The sequence below is a fragment of the Podarcis vaucheri genome, assembly GCF_965113315.1.
Source record: "Podarcis vaucheri genome assembly, chromosome: 4".
NCBI lineage: Eukaryota > Metazoa > Chordata > Lepidosauria > Squamata > Lacertidae > Podarcis > Podarcis vaucheri.
In genome coordinates this window covers 11,144,270-11,158,255 of record NC_138762.1, presented here as the reverse complement: position 1 = coordinate 11,158,255, position 13,986 = coordinate 11,144,270, and the positions used below count along the sequence as shown (strand labels likewise).

The window sequence follows — 13,986 nt, the reverse complement described above, 5'->3', positions numbered from 1 at the left end:
AGACCGGATTTTGTAAATATAATCCCACTGTTTCAGGCTTCTGTGCTTGTGAGCTCTCCTCACCACTTTTCATGCACATAGGATTAGAAGATGGTGCTTCTGGTTTTAAGCAACCCACAGTTCCCCCATGACATCTGAATTCAGGGACCTGTGATCCATTTAAAGGATGGCTAGTGAGAACAAGTTACAAAATAAACTGCGGCTTCGGATCCTGGCTGTTCTCAAACCATGCTTTAAACAGGCTTCTGAACCTTGTTCCACGTCACATGGAACCTTGGTTAGTTTAAGCTTGAAAGCAACCATTCTCCTCTGGAATATGAGAGCAGTGGGGAGGAAGAAGTGTACAAACCTTGAGATTCACCATAGTAGGAAACCAACCAGGTTTTCCTAATATTTATGAACTGGTCTACAGGCTATTCCCTGCATATAGTGGTGAGATATATTTCATCCTTATATTTTTTCAGAACTCGACAGGATGCCGATTGTGGCTTGAGGGTCTCGCATGCCAGCTGTTTAGTGAAGAGAATCCTCTAGACAGAAGATTCTTTCTCATCCAAGAGCTTTGCTCTCTAGGATGAGGGCACTCACGGCACGGCGACTGGAATTGTCGGGAGATAATGCCCGCCAGCGCTTGGATTTGCACAGCTGACGTTACGCCGTAGACCAGCAATTCCCCATCTTTCTCCCTTTCTTCCCTGACTACTTCTTAGAGATGCAGAATCAAGCTCAAGTAGATTGTATCTTGTCCATTCTGGACCATTCTTTGGAGTGGCAAAAAGGTGCCCACCTTTCCCCTTTTTGGACATTTTGGTTGGGTGTTTCTAGTGAAAATCCAGGGCCTCTCTTTGCCTGTGTGGGTTCCTGCTGCAAGATGCCACAAAAGCCGGGCTGTGCTGACTCAGTGGAGAGGGGTCTACAGCCAGTCTTTTCCCCATAATGCCCCCTGCTGCAAACCTAATCATTACTTTAACTTTTTCCTATATATAAGAAAGATGAGTTTCTTCAGAAATAAAGGAAGTGAATTCCACACATTGAATCCCATTCTGTTTACTTCTAAAGTTTGGTGTACCTTGATATGCTGGGTAGCTCTGGAACCTGGAACCGCCAGAATTTACAGCATCCTGCTTTCAGCGCTAACTCTTCTCCTTTGACCCAAGACTGGAAAATTCCGGGCACAACGTGAAAAATGCCTTTGCCAAACAACCCACCACACCAAATATTCCTTTTCAGGTCTTTCCACTGAATTTCCTCATTTAGGAGGAAGTTCTGTTCGAAGCCCCCTCCAAAGACAGTCTCTACAATCTTACCAACCGAGAAAAGCCACCCGACCCCACTATGTTAAATAAATAAAAGGAATACGAAACAAACAACCGTCAGAACCAAACCTCCTTAAATAAGTCCAGCTATTGCACATTTAAACATTTCACACACCCCCGCAGTGTACGTTACATCTCAAGTCAATCTATGCTTTTGCCCTTCAGGTTATTATTATTTTTGTTTCCTTTTGTGAAATGGGCTTCCTCTCCCCGGCCTTTTACATTTCGTTTTGAAAACAAGCAAACAAAAAAAGTATTTCGCTTCTCATCTTCCGAAAAGAAAGAAAGAGAAAGAATGAAAGCCCCGAATCCACTAGATTTTTATGAGATCATTCCGTTTCTGGCACGGGTCCATCTCGTCGCCGGTAATGTGTTTCAAAGGCCTTAAAACAAGCAGCATGGAGGTTTTCCCTCCACACAGTCCTTGGCGTGTCCTGCCATTTTGGTTCCAATTTTTTTTTTTCAAAAAACCACGCCGGAGTTTTGCTGTAGCCTCAAGGTGATGGAAGATGCTTCAATCCAGGAGCGGGGAGAGGAAAGGGGAGGCGACGTAAAGGCTGTTCTCACAGATAGTCATCCTCGCTGGAAGGGGACGTCAGCCCACAGTCCTCGGAATCGGAGTCTGACATGCTTTCGGAAGGAGTCCGGCTCATCTTCCACACGTGGGTGGAGAAGGTCTTCCCCCAGCTGCAGGGGTATCCCACAGTCCTCAGCTGACAGAGTAACTCCAGGCCGAGAGGCCCGTGGCTCCTCTCACTTCACTTGCTGCCTTTTGTACTCCTCTGTTTGCTCATCGCCGTCAACATCTGGCTGATGTAAGACGTCAGTAGGTCGTCCATCTTGTAGCCCTGGGGGAAGAGACGAGAGGGACAAGGTTGACACGCCCTGATAGTGTTAGAATTCCTGCTCCGTGACTGCAGTCATGGGATTGTTGTCCAGAGAAGCGGACACGGAGCAATGGATCCAAACTACAAGAAGAAAGATTCCACCTAAACATTAGGAAGAACTTTCTGACAGTAAGAGCTGTTTGACAGTGGAATTTGCTGCCAAGGAGTGTGGTGGAGTCTCCTCCTTTGGAGGTCTTTAAGCAGAGGCTTGACAACCATATGTCAGGAGTGCTCTGATGGTGTTTCCTGCTTGGCAGGGGGTTGGACTCGATGGCCCTTGTGGTCTCTTCCAACTCTATGATTCTATGATTCTTTCACATGACGGTGTATGTTTTGACTCCATAGAGTGGGAAGTGACGGAGACAGGATGTTTGTGTTACTGTGTTCTGCGAAGTGGGACTATTGTCCTTTGTCCATTTGATATGATACAATATGATACGATACGATATCTTTATTGTCCCGTACAGAACAATGAAATTGAAAAATCTACGTAAGACATTCAAAAACCCCTAAAAACTCTGAAACCCCATTTTAAAATACAATATACTCCTATAGAGACTCCTTATACTGCGTTTAAAACCAGAATTGCATTTGGGTAGAAACCAAATCCTGTCTGAAGCTAGAGAGAGAGGGAGCCATGTTGCAGTGCTCCGTGTGTGTTTATATGTAAATAAAGTAGATTAGCCAAAATGCTGAGTTCCTGAGGTCTGTCACGCGAGATGCGCAAACTCTGCGGATCCCTAAGTGTGCCGATGTCTGATGGCATCGGTCGCTGTGATGTTCGGGCTGAAGAAAGCTTTTGAAGCTCCTGAACGATCAACCAGGAGGGAGAGAACATGCCAGTCAGGAATGTGTCTCTGCCAGGGTCCTACTCGAGTGTAGGGCGAGCTCCTGACAGACAGCACCCCCCCAGTACGTTTCTGAGCACAATTCAAAGCCCTAAATGTGTGGGATATAAAGGTGCCGTCAAGTACAGCATTCCGACAAAGGACTAACGGCCTCCATGCTGTGACAACCAGTTTGTCGGTTGCTGGTAGTTTTGAAAGATAACTGCTCACTTGCAGTCGCCCCAGGACCAACCTCCCTCTGGTATAGTTCATTTGCTTGTTATGTAACCCAGGCCTGCCTTCAGGTACGGTTCTGTAAACCTGAATGAATCTGAGAGTAAAATAGTTTTATATTAACATGAATCCGATTCATGTTAAGAGGGATTCCAAGGGATTTTTAACCAGGAAGTCATCTTTATTACTAGAACTCAGACAAGTCAGCAACAAGCTGATTGCTGCATAAATTTCTAAAGGGGATTGTTTAAATCTGCTAAAATAAGGTTACCAGATTTTTTTCAATGAATCCGGGGACCCTTTTCAACTTCAATGGATTTTGTATAGGGACTGATTTGTAAATCTGGGGACTGTCCCCAGGAAACGGTGACATCTGGTAACCAAGTGCTAAAGTAAACCTTCCCACAAAATGGCCTTGGCCCAGGATACCTGAAGGAGCGTCTCTACCCCCATCGTTCAGCCCAGACACTGAGGTCCGTTTCTGAGGGCCTTCTGGCGGTTCCCTCACTGCGAGAAGCCAAGTTACAGGGAACCAGGCAGAGGGCCTTCTTGGTGGTGGCGCCTGCCCTGTGGAACGCCCTCCCGTCAGATGCCAAGGAAATAAACAACTACCTGACTTTTAGAAGTCATCTGAAGGCAGCCTTGTTTAAGGAAGTTTTTAATGTTTTATGTTTTATCGTGTTTTTAATATTCTGTTGGGAGCTGCCCAGAGTGGCTGGGGAAACCCAGCCAGATGGGCAGAGTAATAATAATAATAATAATAATAATAATAATAATAATAATAATAATAATTTCTCCTCCTCCTCGGGTGGGATCCTTCTTTCCAACCTCAGGCATCAAGGTGGGGTCTTGGATGTGGCCCCCCAGACCTTACCAGCTGGCCCTCAGAATTCTCCTCAAGCCACCACCCTGTCTGACACCCCGAGTCTTTGGCTTGGTTGACGTTTCTCCTTGAACGTGGCTGGAATGTGGCCTTACAAGGAAGCAGGCAATCTATTTTGCACCTTTCTATATCCTCCAACATTCCTCCGATGAAAATAGGGACGTCCTGCCCCGTAACAATATTAATTATAATTTTATTATTTATACTCTGCTCATCTGACTGAGTTGCCCCAGTCACTCTGGGTGGCTTCCAACACCTATAAAAACATAATAAACTCTTAAAAACCTTCCCTAGACAGGGCTGCCTTCAGATGTCTTCTAAAAGTTGTATAGTTACTGATCTCCTTGGCTTGAGGGCCGCGTAACTCCATTCCCTCCAACATTTCTCCACTGAAAATAGGGACATCTTAAGCAAAAGTGGGACATTCTGGGATCAAATCAGACAGCGGGACGGCTTCTGTAAATCTGGGACTGTCTCTGGAAAATAGGGACACTTAGAGGGTCGGATATTTTCTTAGGAGTCAGGTTGCAGGAGAAAAGGGAGCTGTTCTCTGAAGTGAGCTGTTGGGGGGTGTACCCCACACTTCCTCCTCACTGCCTGGAGAATGTGCTTGGTTGGGGGGAATGGGTGGGGTCCAGTTCTGAAAAGCAGACCTAGTCCCAACCGTTCCTCTGCTCAGGGTAATCATCTTTTCTACTCTCCATCTAACTTAGCAGGCCTATGCTAGCATATAAAAAGGAAAGGAACCCCTGACCATTATGTCCAGTCATGGCTGACTCTGGGGTTGCGGCGCTCATCTAACTTTATTGGCCGAGGGAGCCGGCGTACAGCTTCCGGGTCATGTGGCCAGCATGACTAAGCCGCTTCTGGGGAACCAGAGCAGCACACGGAAACGCTGTTTACCTTCCTGCCAGAGTGGTACCTATTTATCTACTTGCACCTTGACGTGCTTTCGAACTGCTAGGTGGGCAGGAGCTGGGACTGAGCAACGGGAGCTCACCCCGTCGCGGGGATTCGAACCACCGACCTACTGATCGGCAAGTCCTAGGCTCTGTGGTTTAACCCACAGCACCACGCACGTCCCACATGCTAGCATATACACGGTACTTATTTTGTCATCACCTCAGTCTCCATAGATTTCAGTCATCTTTTTCCAGCCATGAGGTCCAGAAAGCTTGTTATTACAGTGGTACCTCCGCAGCGAACGGGATCCATTCCGGATCCCCATTCGCAACCTGAAGGGAATGCAACCTGGTCTGTGCATGCACGGGTCGTGATTCGCCGCTTCTGCGCATGCGCGTGACGTCATTTTGCGTGTCTGTGCATGCACGAAGTAACCCTTTTTGGTACTTCCGGGTCGCCGCGGGAGGCAACCTCAAAATACGTATCATGAAGCAAATGTAACAAGAGGTATGATTGTATTATATATATATTTATGAAGCAAAAGCAGAATTTCTCATGCACTCTTGGTTCTGTGCCAGGATCCAAATTCTGCCCTTGCACAGAAGGAGCAAGGATCTGACAAACCCATGGCAGAGAGGGCTATCTCCTGCCTCAGATGCAGAAATGCTTGTCAATACCATTTGCTGGAAACCTCAGAGGCAGGGAACAAGGGACCGTGCTCTTGTGTTCAGATCTTGTTTGTGGGTTTCCCACTGGGAGAACAGGATGCTGCACTAGACAGGCCACCGGCCTGATCCAGCGAGCTCTTCTTACATTCGTATGAGTGTATCTAAGCTAGGGTTGTGGGGCTGGGATCTGGCCAGCATTCCACATCATCTCCTCACCACCTCGGGGACGAGGTTTGGTCGGGAGGCGGTGCCATTGACCTACCAGTCACCTGATATCACAATGGCACCAGGCGGCCATTTTAAAACTCAACGCATGCAGGCCAACTCAACACCCACAAAGCATGACCAACAGCGGATGGCCAAGGCCTTGGAGGAGCTATGTAGAGGCTCCACAGTCTGAAGGTCCATTTTCCTCCCCATTTGGGAACTGTGCGCGCCTGGAAGCATTTTGGGTGACTTACCAGCGAAGTCTCGCAGAGCAGCTTGCTCCCCCGCACCAGGTTGCCGATGGTGATGTGGAAATAGGTGTTGCCGCTGCTCCAGTTGGAGATCTTTGTGAAGGGGTGCGTGATGAGAATATCCTGGGGACACAGGAAAGGAAGTCAGGAGTGTGACCACAGATTCAACTCTGGACCCTGTCTCCCCACTCCATCAACTCAGCCTTTAGCGACGCCATGGAAACAAGGGATCCACCACACAGGGTCATGGGAGGCTTAGGCAGGATACTCAATGGTAGGGCCGGGGGGAAATGATTCGGCTCGGTCTGCATCTTAATCTGGACCTACCTCATCTGCACTTCCTGAAATGATGTGTGAAACTCACATTTCGCCAGGTTTTGTGACGCAGTTCTCCAAACAAAAGTAGTATATCAATATGGGAACATTAGGCATTGGTTGGGGGCATCTGTCTGTCTTCAGACACAATGGAGTGCACCTCTGGCGGTGAAGTCAAACCACTGCCTTAGCAGTACCGAAGTGAGCTCCCCAGGTGCAAGCTTGGGCAGTTTCGGTGTAAATGTGTATAAAAATGCATATATTGGTGAAATTGACATATAAAAATGTGTTGCATTAGGGAAAATTGCATACAAGTATGTGTGTTGTAGGAGAAATACATTCCAAAATGTTGATGAATTTTTGCGACTCGGAGGATGTAAAAAGCAGCAATCACAAAGTGACGCAGAAATGCGTTGAACTGAATGTAAGATCAAAAAACTGAAGTGGGCAAATTTAGCCATCTCTCGTCAGCGACAGAGCGCAGGGAAAAGGCCTTTAGGTTCCATCTCATCATCTACATCATGTAGGTGAAACTTTTTGGATGCAGGCTGACTCTGACAGATGGGCAGGGCAACACACCTGTCAATCTTGATACTTTGCATGGGTGACAGAGAAGCTTTAGGGCAGCTGCAATGAAAGACTTGCCTTACCTTGGTTTTGCGATCAATGAGGCTGACGCCGTGCTTGTTGATGGCAATCAGGAGGAGTTCTGGGTAATTTGGATCAGTTGTTTGCTGTTTGGAGTGCAAAGGTAGAGACATGTTAAAGGACTGAGGGTGGTGGGAATGACATGCACATGTCAGGCACCCTGCCCCTCTCATTTTTTTAAAAAAGTAAGGGTTTTTTTGTGTGTTGCTTTTTCACTGTGAGATGCCAACAATTTTGTCTGTGTTTCATTTGTCTGGAGTGTGCATGCAGATGTTTTGTCTTGTTTTCTGGCTGGGGGGATACTGCCTGCTTCAGTTCTGTGGGATGGCAGAGGGCATTCTCGGTAGTGGCGCCCGCCCTGTGGAACGCCCTCCCATCAGATGTCAAGGAAATAAACAACTATCTGACTTTTAGAAGACATCTGAAGGCAGCCCCGTTGAGGGAAGGTTTTAATGTTTGATGTTTTATTGTGTTTTTAATATTTTGTTGGGAGCTGCCCAGAGTGGCCGGGGAAACCCAGCCAGAAGGGCAAGGTGTGTGTGTGTGCGTGCGCGTGCGTGTGCGTATACATATAAATAAAATTTGGTACATACAACAATTCAAAGACTGGGGACTCCTGGCTGCCCGTCCAGTAACTGATTGGGTTTTATTTTTTTATTTAATAAAATTTATATACCCCTGGATTGTTAACAAAGAGAAAGAAAACACCTCAAAGTGGTTTACAAACAAGAAAACAATATAATCAAAGAAAAATAACCCCAACCCTACTGTGGGATCACACTCATCCGGTGCTATACCAGCTGCACTGGCTCCCGGTGGAGTACAGGATCAGGTTTAAGGTGCTGGTTTTAACCTTCAAAGCCCTATATGGCCTAGGACCCTCGTATCTACGGGACCGCCTCTCCTGGTATGCCCCACAGAGGAACTTACGGTCCTCAAATAAAAACATCTTGAAGGTCCCAGGCTACAGAGAGGTTAGGCTGGCCTCAACTAGAGCCAGGGCTTTTTCGGCTGCGGCTCCAACCTGGTGGAACGCTCTGTCACAAGAGACAAGGGCCCTGCAGGACTTGACATCTTTCCGCAGGGCCTGCAAGACAGAGCTGTTCCACCAGGCCTTTGGTTAGGGCACAGCCTGACTCCCTCCTTTGGCAATCTTTACAATACTTTAGTTTATGGTTGCCATCAATTTTGATTTTAATTAATTCTTATGATGTTTTTATAATGTTGCACTATTTTAGTGTTGTTAGCCGCCCTGAGCCTGGCTTCGGCTGGGGAGGGCGGGATATAAATAAAATTTATTATTATTATTATTATTATTATTATTATTATTATTATTATTATTATTACATACACAAGTGAAAGCAGATTAAAATTACCTCCACTCTCTAAGCATCAGGGTAAAGGTAAAGGGACCCCTGACCGTTAGGTCCGGTCATGACTGACTCTGGGGTTGTGGTGCTCATCTCGCTTTATTGGCTGAGGGAGCCGGCGTACAGCTTCTGGGTCATGTGGCCAGCATGACTAAGCCGCTTCTGGCGAACCAGAGCAGTGCACGGAAACACCATTTACCTTCCCGCCAGAGTGGTACCTATTTATCTACTTGCACTTTAACGTGCTTTCAAACTGCTAGGTTGGCAGGAGCAGCGACCGAGCAACGGGAGCTCACTCCGTTGCGGGGATTCAAACCGCTGACCTTCTGATTGGCAAGTCCTAGGTTCTGTGGTTTAACCCACAGCGCCACCCGCGTCCTAAGCATCAGGGTAGGCTTGTCTAAGTGTCAATGTTTTTTGTAGGCATTGAAAAAGAGTACAGTGAAAGGGTCTGCTTGATCTCAATAGGCAGGGAGTGCCGAAGAGTAGATGCTGCCGCCCTAAATGATCTACCAATTTATCTGTGTATATATTACTTTTTGTTATTTGTACCACGCTCTGGGGATTATGAACGAAAGGCAAGAATACAGATTTTGTCACGAAAAGAAGCAAGCAAGCAAATATTTCTGATACCCGTTGTCCCACCCTAGATCCCTGGACCCTCCAGATGACATAAAGAAGCACCCATATTCACCTTCACTTCGAAGAAAGCCGATCCAAACGTAGGCCACTTGAATACAATCTTCAGGAAGGCAAGCTTGGCTTCTTCTCTCGTTTTGCCAGCGTGCTTGTTGAAATAGGCCACAATAGACTGCACAGAAAGAGTAAAAAACATTTCGGTTTCTCATTCTTCTAAATTTTAAGTTCAGTTTCCCACATTTCCTCCACATCAATTTGTGATTATTATTTTTTTTAAGTCCTCATGAAAATTCACCAGCATTTGGGGGCAAAATTCTAATTTTAATGCCGTTTTGCCTCCAGTTCACTTTTTGCAAAGCAATTGTCCATAAACAATGCATTTTATATGCATTTCTTTGCACATTTCACCCGAGGATATGCATTTTTGTACATATTAATTCAGTTGTGATTCCTGCATTGCAGGGGGTTGGACTAGATGACCCATTGGGTCCCTTAGCATTCTAAGATACTACAATTCTGTGATTCACTGCACTGGAAAAACAAAAACAAAAACAAAAACAAAAACAGAAGTCCTGATTTGAAAGGATGCCTGTGTTTCAGTTTGTGTATTGTATCGAAAAGTGATAATCAGGTATGTTTGCATTAAATGCAAACTGAACTGAATTCTACCTCCATCTCAACAAGCAATCAAGGACACCAACCACATAATTTGTGTGCAAATGATATTAGAGATCTGGGGTTTTTGATCTGGGACAGGGCTGGATTTACGTATAAGCTAAACAAGCTATAGCTTAGGGCCCCACTCTCTTGGGGCCCCTCAAAAAATTAAAGGAAAAAAAGAACTGGATGTACATTTCCAAAATATAAGATAAAAAACAAATAGAATAAAACCTACATGCAGCAACAGTGTTTTGTGTTGTGTAGGCGCCTATGATCTAAGTCATGGGCCTTGCCTGCTACCCTGCTCCCTAAAATATCACTGTTTCGCTCCTTTCTATATATAGTGTGCCCCCATTCTGCATGGACTGATTGCATGGCAACATGTGCAAATGGCTTGAGATACCTATTAAGTCCATAACTTACCATATGGCATATATTCAACACAAAAAACAGTGACATTTTGTTGTTGACAAAGGAGAGCTGGACATAGAAAGGGCCCCATTACCTTCAGTAGCTTAGGGCCACATCAAACCTAAATCCGGCCCTGATCTGGAAGCTGGCAACGCTGTAAAAGACATGCATGTGGGAAGGAAAGGGTGCAAAGTGTGGTCTAGGGGTGCAACTGGGACATTGGGGTGGGTGGGTGGTGCTGGAGCAGACCTACCCTCTTCCAGTCATCTGGAGACAGCTGCCGAATGAGAGACTCAGGCACCAGCTCCTTGAGGAGTTTGGGAATGGTGGGGAAATAGGACTTGTCGTCTTCAAACTTCACCCTATAGATGAGGGCCCCAAGTTGCAGGACTTCCTCCCTCGAGCATTTATGGTAGCCGCGAAGGTACTTTGGTAATTCCTGCACCAGAGCGAGAGAGACAGAGAGATACAGAGCATTTTGCAAAGTCACACCAGCAAAAAAGACGACTCTGCCCATAGAGATGGAGAGCACCGTATTTTTCCTTGTATAAGACAACATTTTTTTCCTTAGAAACAATAGGCAAAAATTACGGGTCATCTTACACATGGATAGCAGAGGGGGTCAACAACTCTGAGCAGTCTCCCCCCCCAAAAAAAAGCTCACCAAGTTTGGGCAATCTCCCTCCCATTTTTTGTTGCTGCGGTCCCCCAAAACAGGGGCTATCTTATACATAGGGATGTGTTATACAAGGAAAAATACGGTATATCTTTCTTTTACAGCTTTTTGGATGGGTTCAAGGGACGGTGTCTTGCACAAAGCCTGGAAGAGTCTGTTGTTGCCTCTGACAAATAGTGAAAGAAGCAAATTGTGCTTTGGCCATTTCCCAGAAGGCTACTTCTCCCTCGCTTCTTCTAAAAGGATACTAAATGTAGATGCCTGAGGTCAAGAGTTAACTTTTCTGTTAACATGACCTTTGTCTCGTTGCTTTTGCAGTTGCTTATGTGAGACTCCAAATGCATAATCTGTCAATTTCGGCTTCTCATTTTTCCATCCTTAAGTACATATTTCTTTCCATATGCACATTTTGGCAGGCAAATCTTGCTTAATATACGCTTTTTTTTGGCAAGCAATTCCCGACCGATACAATGCGTTTTTGTACACTATTGCCACGAACACGTGATTTGCTTAGAGAATGGCATCACAGTACTCAGAGACATGCAGATTCCCAATAATAAGTACATTACAGTTTGCATATCATTTCAGGATGTGCAAACTAGGCAGGTTTGCGTCAAAACGTGAACGGAACCAAATTCAACCCTGCAGCTCGCTGCTGCTCTCTGACTCCCAGCATTGGTTGCCCGAGGCAGCTGCCTCGCTTTACCTAACGATAGAGCCGGCCTTGATAGAGTCCTTTTTGTTGTTATCTTTCCTGGAGTCCCTGGGGAAGGTGCCATGTTGAAAGCTGCTCAGCAAATGCACCCGCCAATCATCTTTTCGCTTTGAGCTATGTTCGGAGGCCTTGCCTGCTTTGGGTCTGTCCACCCCACCCCCCGGGCTTCAAGTTCCCTTGGTGTTGCTGTTCCTAACTCAGAAAGGCTGGGGTTCTGCTCCCCTAGACTGCTTCTTGGGAGAAAAGCAATGACAAACCTAGACAGCATCTTAAAAAGCAGAGACATCACCTTGCCAACAAAGGTTCGTACAGTTAAAGCCATGGTTTTCCCAGTAGTGATGTATGGAAGTGAGAGCTGGACCATAAAGAAGACTGATCGCCGAAGAATTGATGCTTTTGAATTCTGGTGCTGGAGGAGACTCTTGAGAGTCCCATGGACTGCAAGAAGATCAAACCTCTCCATTCTTAATGAAATCAGCCCTGAGTGCTCACTGGAAGGACAGATCGTGAAGCTGAGGCTCCAGTACTTTGGCCACCTCATGAGAAGAGAAGACTCCCTGGAAAAGACCCTGATGTTGGGAAAGATGGAGGGCACAAGGAGAAGGGGATGACAGAGGACGAGCTGGTTGGACAGTGTTCTCGAAGCTACCAGCATGAGTTTGACCAAACTGCGGAAGGCAGTGGAAGACAGGAGTGCCTGGCGTGCTCTGGTCCATGGGGTCACGAAGAGTCGGACATGACTAAACGACTAAACAACAACAACAATACCTGATAATAGTGGAATATGGAGTCGGCCATCGAATCCTTTCCAGGCACAGTGTTTGTCCACAGCTTTTTCATGAAGAACACTTGGTAGGTGAGAGAAGGCACTATCCCTGCCCAAAGAAATCATTGCAAAATTAAGCTAGGAAATGGCTGTGCATTCTAAGGCAGCAGACTATATGTGGAACTACCGACTTGTTCTCCCTGAGGCCTGGGCTCAACCACTTCAGATAGGAATGTGTGAACCAGACCATTTTGCTTTTTTTCTGTTTGTCGCTTTTCCAACCTTAAATTCAGCGCTCTGCACTTCAACATCAGTTTGCCATTAAAAATCAAAGTTCTCCTGAAAATTCATCAGTGAATATATGCATATCTGATGCATGCGGCTTTCCCTAATATACCCATCTTTGCATGCAGCTGTGCCAAATATTCCCATTTTTGCAAGTGTTTCCCACAAATATAATGCATTTTTGCACTGCATTTTGTCTAATGTGATGCATTTTTGTGCATGCTCTGTTGCAATGCATTGCATTTTTCTTCACGTTACTCGGTTATAGAATTGCACTACAAAATCTGGAAAACCACCCTGAGATCTGTGAGTGGAGGGCAATATACGAATTATAATAACAATAGCAATAATGGTGATGATGTGTGAGTTGTTTTGGGAATTGCAAAATAGGCACATTTGCCTTTTAAATGCGACCTGAACTGAATTTTCCCCCTAATGTTGGACAGTGAGGTGAAGAAACGCTCTTCCATTTTTTACACACACACACACACACACACACACACACACACACACACCCTTGCACGTAGAAAACTAGTACGTCAGGGAGAAGGGTTCTAGTTCCAGCCTCAAAAGAGCAGGCAGTCATGAGTTAGTGTAGTGTAGTATCTCAGCTCACAGTCAGAGGTAAACTGGCCTCCCCCAGGCAAACTGAGCTGGATACTTGATGACCTTTCCTCTGCGTCTCCCGGCAGGCAAGGTCATAAACCCGGCGATTCTCCTCATCAGTCAGACGTGAAGAACACACCCTCTGCTACTCTGTTTCTCTCCCTCCCTGCATTCCTCCCCAGGGAGGGGAAATGAGACAGACAGGAGTCCTATTTACATGTTTTATTCCTGTCATTCAGCAGTACATAGAAAACGTGACTGCACCCTTCAGACTCCATCAGAAGAGTCACTACTCCTCCCCTGTACTTCCAGCACAGGTCACATGACACTCTGAGCTAACATCCGGTGCTCAGTACAGAGAATAGGCTCCACCTTTTCCCCAGCAGTACATCTGCAAACCACAACATCCTGTTTTGCATTCCAGCCATCTGGAGCTGGCTTTTGCCTTGGTGCTTTTTCCTGACAGTGTAGTGGTTAGAGTGTTGGCCTATGACCTGGGAGACCAGGGTTCGAATCCCAATCTGCTATGTTGCTCACTGGGACACCTTGGACCAGTCATTCGCTCTTAGCCTAACCTTCCTCACAGGGCTGTTGTGGAGATAAAATCGGAGAACCATGCACACCATTTTGACCTCCTTTGAGGAAAAGGTGGCAGATACATATATTTTTTTAAAATGTGATAAATAAAAGAAAATTGACATTTCTCTCAGGCTATTATT

The 13,986-nt window shown here is 46.0% G+C and overlaps 2 protein-coding genes across 2 annotated transcripts in view; one reads left to right on the top strand and one right to left on the bottom strand.

Moving 5' to 3' along the window:
• Positions 1–1,027, top strand: part of GDPD4 (glycerophosphodiester phosphodiesterase domain containing 4) — a gene marked incomplete at its 3' end in the record, with an annotated part of 38,221 nt that extends 37,194 nt beyond the window's left edge. The window contains exon 16 of the mRNA XM_082219339.1: positions 465–1,027. Within this exon, the coding sequence (XP_082075465.1) occupies positions 465–493 (29 nt within the window). The remainder of the gene's footprint in view (positions 1–464) is intronic.
• A 341-nt stretch (positions 1,028–1,368) lies between these two features.
• MYO7A (myosin VIIA) overlaps positions 1,369–13,986 on the bottom strand; it is a 175,240-nt gene continuing 162,622 nt past the window's right edge. Inside the window, exons 42-47 of the mRNA XM_082218970.1 lie at positions 12,379–12,485; positions 10,473–10,658; positions 9,204–9,320; positions 7,142–7,225; positions 6,180–6,299; positions 1,369–2,164 (exon numbers count right to left, since the gene is read on the bottom strand). Of these exons, the coding sequence (XP_082075096.1) occupies positions 2,075–2,164; positions 6,180–6,299; positions 7,142–7,225; positions 9,204–9,320; positions 10,473–10,658; positions 12,379–12,485 (704 nt within the window). The 3' untranslated portion in view covers positions 1,369–2,074. The remainder of the gene's footprint in view (positions 2,165–6,179; positions 6,300–7,141; positions 7,226–9,203; positions 9,321–10,472; positions 10,659–12,378; positions 12,486–13,986) is intronic.